The 16,589-nt window shown below is 40.3% G+C and overlaps 1 protein-coding gene across 1 annotated transcript in view; it reads left to right on the forward strand.

The window, feature by feature from the left end:
• LRRC1 (leucine rich repeat containing 1) overlaps nt 1–16,589 on the forward strand; it is a gene marked incomplete at its 5' end in the record, with an annotated part of 69,460 nt that overhangs the window by 40,317 nt on the left and 12,554 nt on the right. The window contains 6 exons of the mRNA XM_080341897.1: nt 6,340–6,396; nt 7,986–8,049; nt 8,809–8,883; nt 11,279–11,423; nt 14,322–14,440; nt 15,525–15,608. Of these exons, the coding sequence (XP_080198023.1) occupies nt 6,340–6,396; nt 7,986–8,049; nt 8,809–8,883; nt 11,279–11,423; nt 14,322–14,440; nt 15,525–15,608 (544 nt within the window). The remainder of the gene's footprint in view (nt 1–6,339; nt 6,397–7,985; nt 8,050–8,808; nt 8,884–11,278; nt 11,424–14,321; nt 14,441–15,524; nt 15,609–16,589) is intronic.

Here is a 16,589-nt window from a genome sequence, read left to right on the forward strand (position 1 = left end):
CACACGTATGAAGGTAGTTTGCTTTGAATGGATGAATTTGCCCTCATTTAGGAAATTAATATATCCTATAATTTCTGGCTCACATAAGAATTTCTAAGATATGGTAGCTACGAATGTACGAAAGTCGCTCTCCCCTGTTTCATGGTATGGGCTTAGAGTCTCTGTCTTTTAATTCTGTTGTATTAATTTTACAAAAATTCATTACTACTCTATCATTCACACTATAGAACAGGTTTCCACAACTGAAGGGTAACCAAAGAGAGAGGCAGGATGGTGTTTAAAGCTGACATTTGAAGAAAAAAAAAAGCTTTAAACTGAAGCTGGAATTTTTGAGAAATAAGCTTCTTGAGAAAAGGAAAATAGCTGCAATTCTATACTATTTGTAGGTTACCACATAATGGATATGAATTTTAAGGATCTTTCATGATAACTTTGTATATTTATATGCCAGCATTAACCAGTAGTTGAAAGCAAAATGAACATAGTGTTGAACCTTTTAAAAAAGGGAGGTAAAATGCATATAGACCACAAATTGCATGGTTTTGTGTTAAGAGAACCTTAGGAAATGTATAATCCATCCCTGTAAGGCTAATACTGCTTTTGTTGTGTTGGAAGTGTCATTACTCCAAAAACCCACATGGAGCTGATTCTTCAGGTGCTGAGGAAGGATACGAAGCTGGCAGGTATAGTAACTGTGAAGAGCGTGTGGGTGAAATAAGTCAGACTCAGGGAAGAACTGAAGTGGTAGTTAATTCTGGTAAGGGCTGTATTCTATGGAAGGTCTTGAAACCATCCAAATTTAAGCATCTAATTTCATAGAATCACAGCAGGGTTTGGGTGGGAGAGGATTTTCAAAGACCTTCTTGTCCAACTTCACTGCCATGGGCAGGGACATCTTTCACTAGATCGTGTTGCTCAAAGCCCCAGCCAAGCTAGCCTTGAGCAATTCCAGGTGGGGGGCATCCACAGCTTCTCTGAGCAACCCATTCCAGTGTTTCACCACTCCCATCACAACAAAAACAAATCTTCATTGTATCTACTCTACATCTACCCTCTTTCAGGTTAAAACCATTTTCTCTTGTCTTGTCACTGCAGGCCCTGGTAAAAAGTATCTCTTCATCTTTCTCATAAGCCCTATTTATATATTGAAAGGCTGCAATAATGTCTCCCCAGAGCCTTACTTTCTCCAGGCTGAACAATCCCAACTCTCTCAGCCGGTCCTCATAGGAGGGCTGTTCCAGCCCTCTGAGCATTTTCGTGGCCTCCTCTGGACTTGCTCTCAACAGGTCCATGTCCTTCTTATGTTGAGGGCCCCAGAGCTAGACACAGAAGGTATGGGTCTCAGCAGAGTGGAGTAGAGGGGCAGAATCACCTCCTGCAACCTGCTGGTCACACTTATTTTGATGCAGCCCAGGATATGGTTGGAAGTAGGAGTTGGTGTTTGGAGACTGATCTCAGGCTGTTTCTGCAGTCTATGATACAGTCAGTGAAGAGAGGGTGAGAGAAAGAGGCTTCTTTAGGGAGTGAGTTGGAAGAGGACCCCATCCCAAAGGTATGTGCTGTACCTTCAAATACTTATGGTCTGAGTTAAGTGGCATTTTGACAGCTGTCTGGTGACTGATTAACCCTGTCATTTCCTTGGGGAAAAAAGGCTACTAAATGTCGAGTTCTCAGTGAATTGTGGGATGGGAGTAGCTTGAGAGGAGGATCCTGTCAGATGAGTGACTAGTCACCTAACTGGTGTGTCCTGAGGCAGGTTCATACATGTTATTGGTTGTTTTATTTGGTCAGTGGGGATTTAAATACGACTAGTTTCATGCATTTTGTATGCTATTATAAGAGTATATAGTTACCCTCTCATCTCTTGAAAGACCCTTGACATACAGGAAGACTGGTGCTTTCCTTTTCTGCAGAAAAAAAGATGACTTGCCTAGTTTGAACTCCCTTCTCAGTTTATATTGCATTGAGTGTTTGAAAGTGTATGTGCTGTGTAGGATACAGGGGCAGGACATCATCAAAGTAACAGTAATGTTTAGATACTGGTTTAGTGAGCTGAAGTCCTTTGGAACTGGTAGAAATAAACAGAATGTGGACTTGATAATTGCATTTCTGTATGCAGCATCCTTGGACTGTGTTCTGTAACTATGGCTACTGCTGCTGCAGCAAAAAAGTAATACCAGACCAAATTCAGAATCTGTACTGATTCTCTCTTTAGCCAACCATATTGTGCAGGACCTTCCCTGGTTGTATGTAAATGTGGGAACCATGCTTGTTCTGTCTTTCCCTTCTCTTTACAGTCTTACAAACATGAGGAAAAGATCACTCTTTATAGGTTGGTGATCCCAAAACTAAATTTGGGATTTTTGCATTCCCTTAAGCAGCTGAAACTTGCTGGAAAGAGTGCAAATAGGGCCATGTGTTTCTGCAGGTGTTTTAGATCTTCCTCTCTTCCAACTCTGTTTTGTTGTTTTCCAAAGCCTGACCTATTGCAGGCTCAGCTGTGCTGTGCTATTGACATGAGGTCAAAATGTGTGAGATCCTCATTACTTAAGAGGAGACTGTTGTCCAGTTTTTAGTTGACTTTTGTCATCTATCTTCATTTTCTCCCAGCTTTTTCCACATTTCCTTTTTCAACCTTTGTATTTTTCACTTCATTTTTACAAGAAAGTAGCATTTATCTCACTGTGCTTCCCAGTGCTTTCCTCAGAAGCATTTGCTGTTGTACCCCAAGCGCTTGGGTGCCCCCAGTCCTGTTGTGGGCTGGATGGAGATAAAATGGGCCAGCTAAGGTTGTCTGTTGTCACTCTTAAGGCTGACTTTCCATCTCCTTGAAAAGGGGAATCATACAGCTGTCCTTGATAAAGTTAAAGCACTAGGAAAACGATTTTCAGTTTTGTATTTTATAACTTTATAAGGCAGAGTATATTTAATGTATATAGTAAACTGAAAAGGTAATTTCATCCAAGGTAGCTAGAGGACATTTCTCCTTGTCTGTCTGTTGTTGTTTTGGTTTTGTGTTTGTTGTTGTTTTTTGTTTGTTTGTTTTTCCACACACATGCTCGGTGTTCGGGGGTGTGTTGTAGCATTTGTGGTGAGAATTATTACACTATTAATCCTTTTTACAAGTTTCTGTGAAATAGCTTCTTATTATGGTAGTCTTGGAAAAGTATTTAGGTTTTTTTTCTTTCCTCTTTAGAATAGAGATTTTGTTTATACTTTTGTTTTTCTAAATGCAATTGGTGAATAGCCTCTGGCAGAACCATGACTCCTGTCTGAGTAGGCTAGATTGATGTTGCCTTTGTGTTTTATAGATTGAAACAAACAACTAACTCCCCCATGACTGGTTTTCTCTCCCAAATGAAAATTAGGATTAGGGAAAGACTTGGAAATTGATGAAGTATGACTTCTTTTAGTGCCTTTCAAAAACTTCAGAAAGACTTAACTAACAGTGCATCCACAAAATAAAGGGCCGAGGGAAATGTTTTGACTAGTGTATTGTGAAAAATCTTTATTTGCAGTTGAGAAGAGGAAAAATTACACTTTATGAAGAGAATGTATTAGTATATCAGAAAACATGTCTGAAAAATAGCAAGAAATCTAGAATTCTGCTTGCAAATGACTGAAAATCCTGTCTCTTAACATACCTTAAAAGCAGAAAAATGTTAGTGAACGTAGGATGTGTTAAGAACCTGTTGGTAAATTTAAGGAAGAGCTTTATCTTTTTTCTGTAATGTGTCAGAGATCGATGCTTCAGTACATGAGTGTGCCTTTTCCATTTTTATCTGTATTCTGTACTGTAACTGTCATGTTTTGCCATTTGAAATTGCAGCACATGGCTTTAGAGGGAGCCTCTTCTGTAACTAGTTGAAATTTAAGAGTAATGAGTTAAAAGTTTCTTCTTATTTTCTGACCTCTACTTCAGATTGATCCACCTTTATACTTCAATCTAATGGGGCAGCTTTGCTGGTGTAAACTTCATAGACTTATTCTCTATTTTATATTATATAGTGGGAAATGTTATTTTGTCTTTTGGGTTCCCTTTGCATTGCATTTGGACTGGAGACCTTGGAAAAAGTAGAAAGGATTGATTCAAGTGGTGGAGGGCAGCGTCTTTATTATTTTTCTTCTCCAGAAACCAGAGTCGTTAGAGATGAAAACATAAATGCCCCCCATAAGAAGAGAACCTCCTCCAGGACCGTGATCAGCCACGGTTGGTTTCTGAAGCGTGTGGTAGGCGGTGGGATGCAAAGACAGCTCTTGGTGGGTGTCCACAAGGTCACCGGTACCCAGTGGGTCCCCATGGCACTGCTGGCTGGGGTGGTCCCTGCGCCTTCTGTGCACCTTTCTGGCAGTTGTATTGGCACATGTGTTTAAGGTGGTTTATTCTATGTTGGGTTAGGGATCTGCATTATTCTTTTTTTGCAGGGTTATTTTTAAGCAGGATCAATTTCTTGAGTCAATACACTGGCCTGCCCCAGTGTAGTGATACGATGAGGATGGTTAAGGTGGTAGTTCCCAAGTTCTTGCTGTTGAATGTGGTTTTGCTGACAAAGATTTCTGTGTAGCCACAGCCAAAGTGGTGTCTGATGTAAGAAGAGCAATTAAGAGATTGCACTATTTTACTAATCGACACTTCAGTATAATGGGGAGGGAGATAAGTAAATGCAAGGTGATCTGTAAACACAAGATTACAAGGCAGCTTGGCAGTGTGTGCATCCCTTTTGTATTCTTTTGTTAAAAGTGAATCATGGGGCTCACATAATACAAGCCTGAAGAGAAAGTGTGAAATTCTAAGGAAGATTGGAATAGGTTTCTGGAAAACCTGTAAACAAAAATGTAAAGGCAGTGTGTGGGTGGCAATGTGAGTAAGAGCAGACCTATGTTCCTCTTGGAGATAAACTGTTCTCCATCACCTTTCCCCTTCCACTGATTTGGTTCATGTGAGAATGTCAGATACCATGTGCCACCTTGACTTGTGTTTTGTAGTGTTAAAATTTTTATATGAGAGCTCTTTCTTGTGTCATTGAAATGATGGCTTCCTACTACCTGGTTTCTGTCAGATGATTTTGAGTGGCAGTAGCTGAGTTATTCTCACTTATGTGTTAATTGTATTAGGCTTCTACTAAAACATCTTCACCTATAAGGTATGTTGTAACTGTCTTTCTTCTGGAGGAATACAGAACCCATTGGGTAAAGTTTGTTTATTTTAAAAGGTAGGGAAGACTGTTGAGGCTGTAATCAAAGCTCCTGTGAGATTCCATTCACTGTTCTTTAAATGCAGTCTGAGATCGGTGCTTGAAGTAACGATCTACTTTTTAGATGTCATCCAAAGCAGTCTGTGAAAAATCTTCTTTCCCTTTTAATAACTCATTACATCAGTTATGTTGCTTTTCCTGCTTAAATAACTGTATTGGAGTTGCAATATGAAGGCTTTTCTTTAGTATTATTCAGGTTAGCATCTGCATTTTTACTGGGGCTAATTAATGATTGTGTGATTCAATATGCTTGTATTGTTTGAAGTGAAAACAAATATTTCAATTTTATGTGTTCTCACTCTGTGGTCCGTCCCCCCACCCCCTTCAAAGGTGTACAAACAAAAACATTTGGGGTTTAAATTTATCAGGTGTTTCAAATTTAGTGGAATTCCTGTTTTAATCTAGATTTTATTTAAGGCCTAGCACCCTGTCCCTCTCCCCTGCGTACCATGACGAAACATATTCTCTTGTAGGGAACTATTTATTTGCAGTCACCATATCTGATTTTTATTTTCCCCTGGGATGCTGGAGGATTAGAGCAGATTATAGTGCTGGGATAATGTCTGACTCCTTGTGTTCCATTTAGTCATAAATAAACCCCTGAAAAATCTGAATGTTGCTATGGTGATGATAGTAAAAGCCTGGGATATGGAGTAAATGAGCTGCTTAGAAGCATAATGTCACTTACAGTAATGAGCATGCTGTTAGAGTAGTGATGGGTTTACCTGATGCTCTGTAACTTTGCTAGCCCACACCAGATTCTGAAAGCGAGCAAATAAATGCAGTTCATTTGAATATGCTGCCTTCAGTAACTTACAGCTACTGACCTTTTAACAAATGCAAATTTGTGCTTTGTCTGTTTACTTTCTGGCTTTAATGTGTTGAAGTATCACGGAGAACCATGCAGAAACATCCAGTCTTTGTATGCTGCGTTTCACATGATGGGCTGATTGAATTAAAACAACAGAAAAATCAACTCACAGCAATTCTATGTAAACAGACACTTTCCTTCTCTGAAAGTGTGGAATATGAGGAATAAGATTGCATTAAATTGTGGTTTGCTCCTTTTATTTTTTTTTTCCAGTCTATATAACCTGGCTTCACTGGAACTTAGAGAAAACTTGCTGACATATTTACCTGAGTAAGTGACATTTTGTGTGTTTGATTGTGTTAACATAAAATCTGCTTCTTAAAATTTGCTAAGATTTGAAACTGAATGACAGTTACAAAAAATATTCAGTGCTGACTGACAACATCATTTAAGAGATACAGCTTTGTTTTAGCAACACCTGGTTACATCCATTACCTCTGGTTCCACTTTGTTAGTAGCAAGAACCTGCAGTCTGTGTCAATTGGTTCTGATCTGAATAAGTATTTTATATAAAACACAGCATCACCAAGCATTTCTTCCCAAACACAGCAGGAAGTGAGGATACTGATTTGGGTTGTTCTCATGCTGAAATTTCATAACTGTGAAAGTAGGCTAATAGGATCTCAGACATTTCAACTCCAGACCTTCAGAGCATTTAAATAAGCATTTGCGTTCATGGCTAAGTAACCAAAAGCTTCTAAAACCTGGAAATCAAAGCCTTGGTGACAAACTAGGCCTACTGATGTCTAAAATCTGACTCGACTCACTGTGATTTTGGCAAGAAAAAGATACCTAGACATCTCTGTGTTGTCTGTATTTTGGAAGAGGAATTGGTGGTCTTTTGTAAGATTAATCAGGTATCTTATAGTTTGGGGATCCTTTTTGGCTGCCTTGAAGAAGCCTCTTCTTTCTCTAATGAAGGAATTCCCTTCCTTCACTACCTGCTGCTTCTTCAAAGAGTTTTGGTGACTCCTATTCTGCTTGTTTAGATAATCTAATAGATACTGTAATAAATTTAACCTATTTTAATCAGAATCTCTTCCCCAGTCACTTTGGGATCCTTTTTCCCTGTCAATCTACCCAGCACCTCAATTGCGGCTGTTTGTAGCTGTGAGCCACAAGGCACTTTAGATGTCAGTGGTCAGAAGATAAGAATTGCTAGCTAGGTCTTGCCATGTGGTGTCAGAATTAAGCTGTCACAAATGCTGACAATTTTATTGCTCCTGGAAAATTCTGACTGTTAGTAATGTAGCTGATGAGTCTGGCTGGCTTTCGTAGTACTGCAGCTTTGGACAAGGTAAGCAAGAGCTCTACAGCAGGCTGCTTTTGAAGTAGAAGGATGGACCTCTGTGTCTGTTCATATTCTGAGAACTTCTACATCTTTCTGGGCTTCCCTCTGTTTGCATCTTCAAATCCAACCCAAAATACTTCAGAATCTGATAGATCAGGTTGAGAAGATACATGATGGATTTGTTGAGTCTTGAGTCACACTGTTACATGTGATCACTGTGGGGAATTTTTATCCAGTTGCATAACTAAATTTGCCCTAAAAATAAACCCAACCAACTATACTAAACTATGTGGCACTGTTGACCCTGAGGGACTGATGGTTAAAGTAAAGAATAATGATTTGATTGCCTATAGTAAGTTTTATGTTTCAAGAGCATACAGTTACACTGACAAACCAAGTTACTTTTTCAGTAAGATATTACTGCAAATAGTCTATGCCCAGTAAAATAACTGTCTGTCTACAATACGTTGTAATTTGAAATACAAGTTTCAGTAAAATGAGCTCATTCAAATACATGGGGTTTCTGTTGGTTTAGTCTGATGTGGTTTTGTTTTGACTTATCTCATAGATCACTTGCCCAGCTGCAGCGACTAGAAGAACTTGATTTAGGAAACAATGAACTTTATCACTTGGTAAGAGAACATGCCACTGATAGTGTACGTTGGCCTTGTTTTACGCATCATTTAGGTTAAATAGGTTGTAGGATGTCCAAAATTGAAGAAAGAAAAATATGCGGAGGGTCAGTCTTTCTGTATGTACAGATGAATTTTGGCAGTGAGTCGATGCTTCTCATATCTTAGTCTCATTCAGTACAATATTTCTTTGCCCAAGAAACCACAGCTGATCTCTAGAAAATGAGAGCACTGCACAGACGTTTTCTGCTGAAAGAAAAAGGAGTGGAAGGGCACAAACTCTTTTCTGCACTTCCGATTGCCGTGAACACATGGGCTGCTGCAGGGAGCTGGGTGGGCTAAGCACAGATGGGAGCTCAGCGGTTTCCAGGGTGGGAACAGGAATCTTTGGGAGGGGGCCGAGGCAAACTGCTGAGCGCTGCGGTGTCTGACATCGTGGCAGGTAGATGTACCAAAAGGTATCAGTCATCTCCCTTAAGCTAACTCAATTAAATGTTGGATTTGCAGTAGATTAAGAGTGTGCAATGCAGTTTGTTAGTGCCTGCCAGGTAAAGTATGGTAGCTTGTTAAGCCATAGAAATTAATTTGTATGATGGAGTTCCCAAATGCTCACATTCACCCTTGCTGCATTTAACCATGGTACTTCTAAATAGTGCTTGGAGTAAGGATTGGTTTGCTCAGACTGTAATTATGGGGTAGCCATTTGTTTTTTACCTGAAGCTGCTATGCTACTTAACATTTTTACTTTTTATATTATAGCCAGAAACGATTGGTGCACTTTTCAATCTTAAAGACCTCTGGTTGGATGGAAACCAATTAACCGAAATACCTCAGGTAAAGATGAGCTCTACTGATACTGTTTTGATGATGCTTTTTAAAGAAAACCTTTTTATCTGTACCTAAAGGGTGGTGATCCAAAATGAATAGTTTTTCTCAGTTCGTTTTCCTGGGGTTTGGTTTTGGATGTGTAAGGGCTTTCTCTTAATAAGTTCCTCAGTAAGGCATTGTACATAGAATCATAGAATGGTTGGGGTTGGAAGGGACCTTAAAGGTCATCTAATTTCAACTCCCATGCCATGGCCAGGGACACCTTCCGCTAGACCAGGTTGCTCAAAGCCCCATCCAACCTGGCCTTGAACACTTCCAGGGATGGAGCATCCACAGCTTCTCTGGGCAACTTGTTCCAGTGCCTCACCACCCTCAGGGTAAACAGTTTCTTCCTTGTATCTAATATAAATATACTCTCAGTTTAAGGCCATTACCCCTTGTCCTATCACTACATGCCCTTGTAAAAAGTCCCTCTCTGGATTTCTTGGAGCCCCTTTTAGGTACTGGAAGGCTGCTGTAAGGTGTCCCCAGAGCCTTCTTTTCTCCAAGCTGAACAAGCCCAGCTCTCTCAGCCTGTCTCCCTAGGAGAGGTGCTCCAGACCTCTGATCACCTTCGTGTCCCTCCTCTGGACTTTCTCCAACAAGTCTGTGTCCTTCTTATGTTGGGCCTCTAGAGCTGGACTCACTGCTGTAGGTGGGGTCTCACCAGAGTGGAGTGACGTGCTGACCACACTCCTTTTGATGCAGCTCAGGATCCCGTTGGTATTCTAGGCTGCGAGGGCATGTTGCCAGATCATGTTGACATGACATCAGATGTTGTCAGACATTTTCTTCAAAAAATTTTGACAAAGGAATTGTTTCCTTATAGGCACATTGTTCAATTTATAGGATGACACATCCTCTGTTTATAGTCCTGGCTCAATGATCAAGGAGCCACTAGTTGGCTGAGCTAACTCTCACCTTTTGTATCTATTTTTAAATTGCCGTTTTCACAGCTTTGAAGAGGAATCATTAGGTTTTTTTTGCATTGATCTTCTTCTATTCAAATACAGCGTTTGGGAGAAATACAATCATAGAACTCTTGCCATAAATAGAAATTTTGATTTATGCAGGCAAATCCCTCATCTGACATCAGTCATGGGATGAAGTGCCTTAGAATTTAAAGCTTACAGCACTCCAAATTCCCTTTCTTAAGAACTGTCATAACATGTGGGATTGTTTCTTTCCCCCTTTTTCCTTTAGAGCGAAGTCAAAACCTGTTTTCCCCTCTTCCTTGTTCAGTTTGCTGTTAGTTGCTGTATTGATCTCATTGTCAACAGTGTAATTTGGAAATTAGTTACAGTTTAGTGGGTTTTGTTGACTTTGTTGTTTGCTTGGACTACTAATTCTTTAAGTAGATGTAGTTAAACACTGATTATCATTCATAAAAGGTCAAGTGTGACTTCAGCAGCTGTTTATATTTAAGCTGGCTGTTATTGTATATTTGGTCTAATGTCCAAAAGATAGGATAAAGGGTGTGTGTATATGTGTTTAATGAGAGGCCCTCTTGAGGGACAAACATTTCTAAAATTAAAGGGCTGGTCTTGTGAGTTAGGATCAAGGCTGTCATTGTGCGATGATTTCATATATGTAAAAGAAAAGGACATTTCTGCCCTAGACATTCTGTTCTCTGGAAGATGTTTTGGATGACTAAAATAGGAACTATTCTAGAGCGTGTATAGGGTTGTCTGTATATATGAAATGGGAGGGTGCTGTGATGGCTAACAGAAACAAAGGCATTTCTCTGTCAGACTTTTAAGCTAATTGGCAGATTACCACTGTAAAAAATTAAGTAATCATTAATAATTGTAGATGATGGCAGTAGAACTTGGCAGTTAAAATATGCTTGCTAGAGCAACACTCCCAGTTCCTATTTCTACATTTGTTGCAGTTGGGAGATGTGAAGATATGAAATCCCTAGATGTCATGGCATGTTGCTGTATCAGCCAAAAGAAACTAATCCTAATTTGCCTAGGGTTAATTGGGAGGGGCAGACTTTAATTACATGGAGGTTGATAATCTGTAGTTCTCAAAAAACAACTTTGCAGTCTTTACTTGGGGATAACTCCAGTTTTGGCTGATGCTTGCCTGGGTGTGCTTGGCATACCTTGTCTGACTACTGAAACCAGTCTTAATAGTTAGAATAAGGAACTGTGTCTGAATCGCTTGGTTGGTTTATCATATGTAAAATATGATTGTTTACTTTTTTCTGCATTTAGAGGTCAGAGAAAGAATGACCAATTTAGAAGTCATAAAGAGAATTGTTTTTCCTTCTGGAATTTCATTGCAATGGTACATTTTTCAAATTGCTTTGTTACGTGTTTGGGCATGACTTAAATTTTTTTTTTGTCTTGTATCGCAGGAAGTAGGAAACCTGAAAAACCTGCTTTGTCTGGATGTTTCTGAAAATAAATTGGAATGCCTTCCTGAAGAAATTAGTGGTCTGACTTCTTTAACAGACTTGCTTGTTTCTCAGAATTTACTTCAGGTCTTACCTGATGGCATTGGTAAGTACAAGGTGAATGCTGTCAGACAGAACCGTTTAGTCCACCGTAAATTGAAAGTTGTTTGTTTTCAAGTCTTCTGAAGTCTTTTTGTGCAAGAGATGAGCTTGTCTCAGCTATTATTTTTCATAGTATGAAATGCATAGCTCTATTTTCTCATTTTAATTGTGTACATAATGACTATCTCGGACTCCTTTTTTGGCCTTCACTTAATACTTGCCCAACCAAAAGTTAATATATCCTCTCAGTTCATACTGTGTCCATGTCACTGTTATAAATCTTTACATTTTAAAAGTCTAGCTTGTAACATGCTGTAGGTCACTTGATAATACTGGCTGACAGTATCACTACAAAAAAGACATCCTTTTTAGTAGGCATATGTAATTATCTTCAATTGGACATTCTGATTAATCCTATACTGAGCCCAGTGGAAGGCTGTTCTGGCTTCAGCACATTATTCCTCACACTCAAGTATCCAAACTACAGCCTTTCTGTGTCTGACCCCTTAAAACAGCTTTAATAACCGAGGAATGTTTTTTGAAGCAGTACCAGTGCCTTTTTAAAGGTAAATGTGTTTACACCTGCAGCAGTTGTGAAAAGTAGTCAGTGAGGCATTGTTTCTCTGCTACTCATCAGCTGTTTTTCCTGACAGTCTCATGTTGCAAGACCATGCCTTCGCCTTGCCAGGTTTGTTTTTTTTTTTAAATAAAGGTGTAGGAGAAGGAGGAATGTGGGAAACAATGGGCAGACCTTCCCCCTCCCTCCATATGGTATGTGAGCCTGAGAAAAGAGCAGTGTTTTTCTAGAAATTAAACTTGGGAGAGCAGGGTGACTACTGTGCGTCCTACAGCTGGCTAGCACGTGTTTGGCAGAGGCTTGCAGCAGCCCTCTCTGGTGACCTGAGCTGGCCAGTACAGGTGTTGCACATGAGAAATGGAGCTGTACCTTCTGCAAGGTGACAGCCCACGCAGCCTGTGCCAGGGAAGCTTGGCTTTAACACCAGCTGCTGAGCAAGAGGAGCTGCTGCTTCTCGACATCCCTGTGAAATGGAGTTGCTTTGCTGGGGAAGGTCATTGCAAAGGGCCAGGCCATTTCAGGCCAGGTCTAGTTTGCCTGTGCATTTTGTAACGTTTTCTGGATGTAATTTTGTTACAAAGACAAAAAAAGAAAAAAAGCTACTTATTTGAATATAATAGCTTACTTGTGTTTGTAAACTTGGGTAGGGCAACAGTATATATTTTGTATAATACTGGAACTTACTGCGTGAAACTGGGGAATTCTGGTGTTGTGGTTGAAGTGAAACTCGCTGGTCTCTGTGGAAGCTACTGGGAGGGGCTCAGCTGATCACTGAAATGCTGGTTGGACTGGTGGATCTGTAGAGCCCTCGAAGCAGGGCTGTCACCAACAGTAGTGGGTCAGGTCAACTGTGGCTGTGTCTCACCAAGTCTCTGAAGCCCCTCACGGAGATGGCTCCAGCATCCGTGGGCAGCCTGGGTCAGAGCTGTACCACCTCCCACTGAGGAAGCTTCTCCAAGTGTCCAGCCCATGCTTCAGTTTGTGGCCATTGCTGTCTCACCTGCCACTGCAGAGAGGAGTTTGGCTCTGTCATCTCTGTAACTGCCTTCAAGTAGTTGTAGGCTGTTCCCAGATGCCTCCTTGGCTGCTGCTTTGCTGGAGTCAACAAAGTCAGCTCTCCCAGCCTCAGCTCACATGTGCTCTCGTCACATTGGTAGCTTTGTGCTGGACTGCCATCACCATCTCACTTGAATTGTGGAGTTGTGGGGGAAGACGGGAGAGGACATGAAACTGAGTATGATTTCACAGGTGTGGCCTCACTGGTGCCAAGTAGATGGGATATAGTAACTTCCATTGATCTACTGGCTGTAGTTCTAACATAGTTCAGCCAGTGTTTATTTCTGGTGAGAGCTCACTGCTAGTTCATGTTCAGCTTGGTGCTCACCATAGCCCTCAGGTCCTTTCCAGCAGGGCTCCTGTACAGCCCGTCACTTCCCAGCCTGTGCTGGTGCATGGGTTCATTCTGCCCAGGTGCAGAGCTTTGCACTTTTCCTTGCTGAACCTTGAGTTTCTCTGTAGGTTGCTATCTTTCTGTGTATCAGATGTCTCTTCATGATTTAGCATCATCAGCAAATTTGGTGTGCCAGCCTATGACAGCTCTTTTGGACCACGTGAGCATGGGCTGGGACATGTCAGCAGTCAGTGGTGTCTCCTGAATTCTCTTGTCTTGGGTTCTGCCTGGATCAGCTCCTCTTGGCACCAAAGATCATTCTGGTAAAAAGGAGCAGAACAAAGTGAACTTTCTGCTCTGAAATGGTATTTTGTCCTTTCTGGGGAGAAGACCTTCAAAGAAGTTTGATCTGTAGTCTGTTGGGTTTCATAGCTGACTAACTGCGTTCTATATTAGGATAAAGAGACCTTGATCCTGTTTAGTTTTGGGCTGTCACTTCGGTGCAAGCCTTACTTACTCTGGCTGAATAGGCATAGATGATCTTCTGGACACTTCTTTATTAATAAACATTGTATGATTGAGGAAAAAATAGATCATTTTGCCCTGTTTATAGGCCTTTGGGTAGACATGTCCTTGAATGGGTACCATTCAGACTGCAACTTTAATACAATTTAATATTCTTAAATATTGGATATGAATATTTATATTGAATATGAATTTAGTGATGTTATAAACTTGTAAAAATAGTGCAAGCACCAAGAGAAGCAGTGCTTGGTTTTTTTTGGTTGTTTTTTGTTTAGTTTTTTGTTTACCTGAAAAGAAATTTTCACTGTGTTAGAGAATTTCTAAAAGTTTTGCAGCAGTAAAATTTTCTGTAATTAAAGCAGGCTTTGGAGAATACTAAGCTAAACAAACGTGTTGTTCGTTCTGTACAGGAAAACTGAGGAGGCTCTCCATTTTGAAGGTTGATCAGAACAAACTTATTCAACTAACGGATTCAATTGGAGACTGCGAAAGCCTTACTGAACTAGTTCTAACAGAAAACCAACTGCAGGTAGGCATGGCCAGGGCTGCTCAAATGGCCGGTGGTAATAAGACCTGCTGCTAAGTGCTGAGTCACTTAACTCATCAGGTTACTCACCATTGCTACTGTTAAATAGTGAATTTATTTTAAATGTGTTTTATTTCTAACCTGTTAAGTGAATGCTGACAATCAAGTTGTGTGTAGCAATTATCCTCCTTTCCAAAGGCTTACACAATTACATATTCACTCTTGAATCTTTCATGATCAGTGAGGGAACTGGAGCACCTGGCCTGCAGGTATCACTTGCTTTGTGTTTTTAATGTGGAGTTTGTGGCACATTGCGTTGTTGCCAATTTTTGATGTGCATTATCTGGATCAGACTTGCTGGAACTGAATAAGAGCCCTGAGCACTGCAGAGCTGCAGTTGTACCATTCCTTCCTCTGCTGCTCTACTCCAGCTAGGTATTAAATAGGATATGTGGTCAATTAAAATAAATCTCACACTTCCTTGCATTAGATGTTTCCTTCCATTATTTTGAAACTGTCTTCACATGATGCTGACACTTGGAGAGCAGAAGTGTTGATAAAAGTCTAGATTTGAGCATTTCTTAAGTTAGGCTGGTGCTTGGTTGAGTTGGGAGCTTCAGGCTATTGGAAAGACGCCTTTCCAGAGGTCAGTTCATAGCACGTAAGTTAGAAACTTGGCTGTCTATTATCTGTTTAGGAACTCTAAAGTTATATAATATGGACATTCTGCATACATGCTTTGGTACATGGCTGTTGTGCATCTGTCATCTTAGTGCAAAATCCATGAGTGAATTTATATCAGAAACTGATGTTCCTGGACATTACTTCTGCAAGATAAAACCTTGCATGTCCTTTGGAAGGCCTGGTAGTGATGAGGGTTAACTACACTCTGATTTTGAAAGTGGATCAGTCTGTTGATTCTATTAAGCTAAATAAATTTTATTAAATTAAATAAAAAAATCTATTAAATCTATAAATAAGTCCGTTAAGTCTATTAATGTTAATTTATTTTAAAGTGGGAAGCTTTGTTCCAACTCCATGAATTTACAAATTCTGTTTGCATATTGTTTTGTATTTGTTGGAACAGTCGTTGCCGAAGAGCATTGGAAGACTAAAGAGGCTGAACAATTTGAATGCCGATAGAAACAAATTAACATCATTGCCCAAAGAGGTAAGTTTTGTGCAAGTAAGTCTCACAGATGTGATTATACAAAACAAAAAACTCTTGATTTCAAGTGCCTACAAGAAGTATCAGACAGCTTTGCTCCACTGGCTGTTTTTCGCAAACTGATCATAACCAGAAGCTTGTCCATTAGATCTGAGCAGCAGCTGTGGTGGTTTGGTGGCTTGGAAGTGCAAAATGTCTTTGCAGTTGAACACGAGGGTTTGGGTCTAATTAGTTTGTAACTAGTAATTCCCAGTGTGAGTGTCAGGTCACTACTTGAAGACTGGGAGTTCTGTTAGAGCGAATGCATTTAAGCATCAATATGCCTCTTCTGTATGTAGTATGAAAGTATTGCCAGAGTATTCCTCGCCTCACTCTTGTGAGCAATAGCAAAGGGAAGGTTTCATATTCTGAAAAATGATTCAGAGACTGTTTTGACAATCTTTTTGTTTTGGGGATCTCAGGACTAATTTTGCCTTTAAATATGTGGACCTGATATGATAAAGATCACTGATACCTGAAATCTTACAGTGATGTTCACTAGGGCTTCTTGTCTATCATAACAGTATAATGGAATGAAATGAGACTAGAATTTCTGTTGTGAAACTAAATGTAATGAAGGCCTTACAAGTTTAGTTCAGCAATAAATTCTGGAGAAAGACTGGGGGAAGCAGCATCTTGTGATTAGAGCATGGGATTGAGAGTCGGCTCTGCTCGCACTCCTGTTTTTGTCCAAGTAGTTCTCCCCCTTAATTTTCCTGTTTCTAACGTGTGGCTCTGAGGCTGTAGCTTTTGTTCACCACTCTCAGTCACTTCAGGAGCAGGAGGGGTTTGTACTCAGGTGGCAGCTGGTGGATGGGAATTGAGAGGAGTATCAGCTCTGCCTCGTGAGACCACACTTCTGCTCAGGCCTGCTTACTTACAGAGCTTGGACTGCTTGAAGAGGAGGTGTGAGGAGGGAACAAAGTGGCTGGGAACCAGGATCTG

This window comes from Nesoenas mayeri (genome assembly GCF_963082525.1).
Source record: "Nesoenas mayeri genome assembly, chromosome: 3".
Lineage (NCBI taxonomy): Eukaryota > Metazoa > Chordata > Aves > Columbiformes > Columbidae > Nesoenas > Nesoenas mayeri.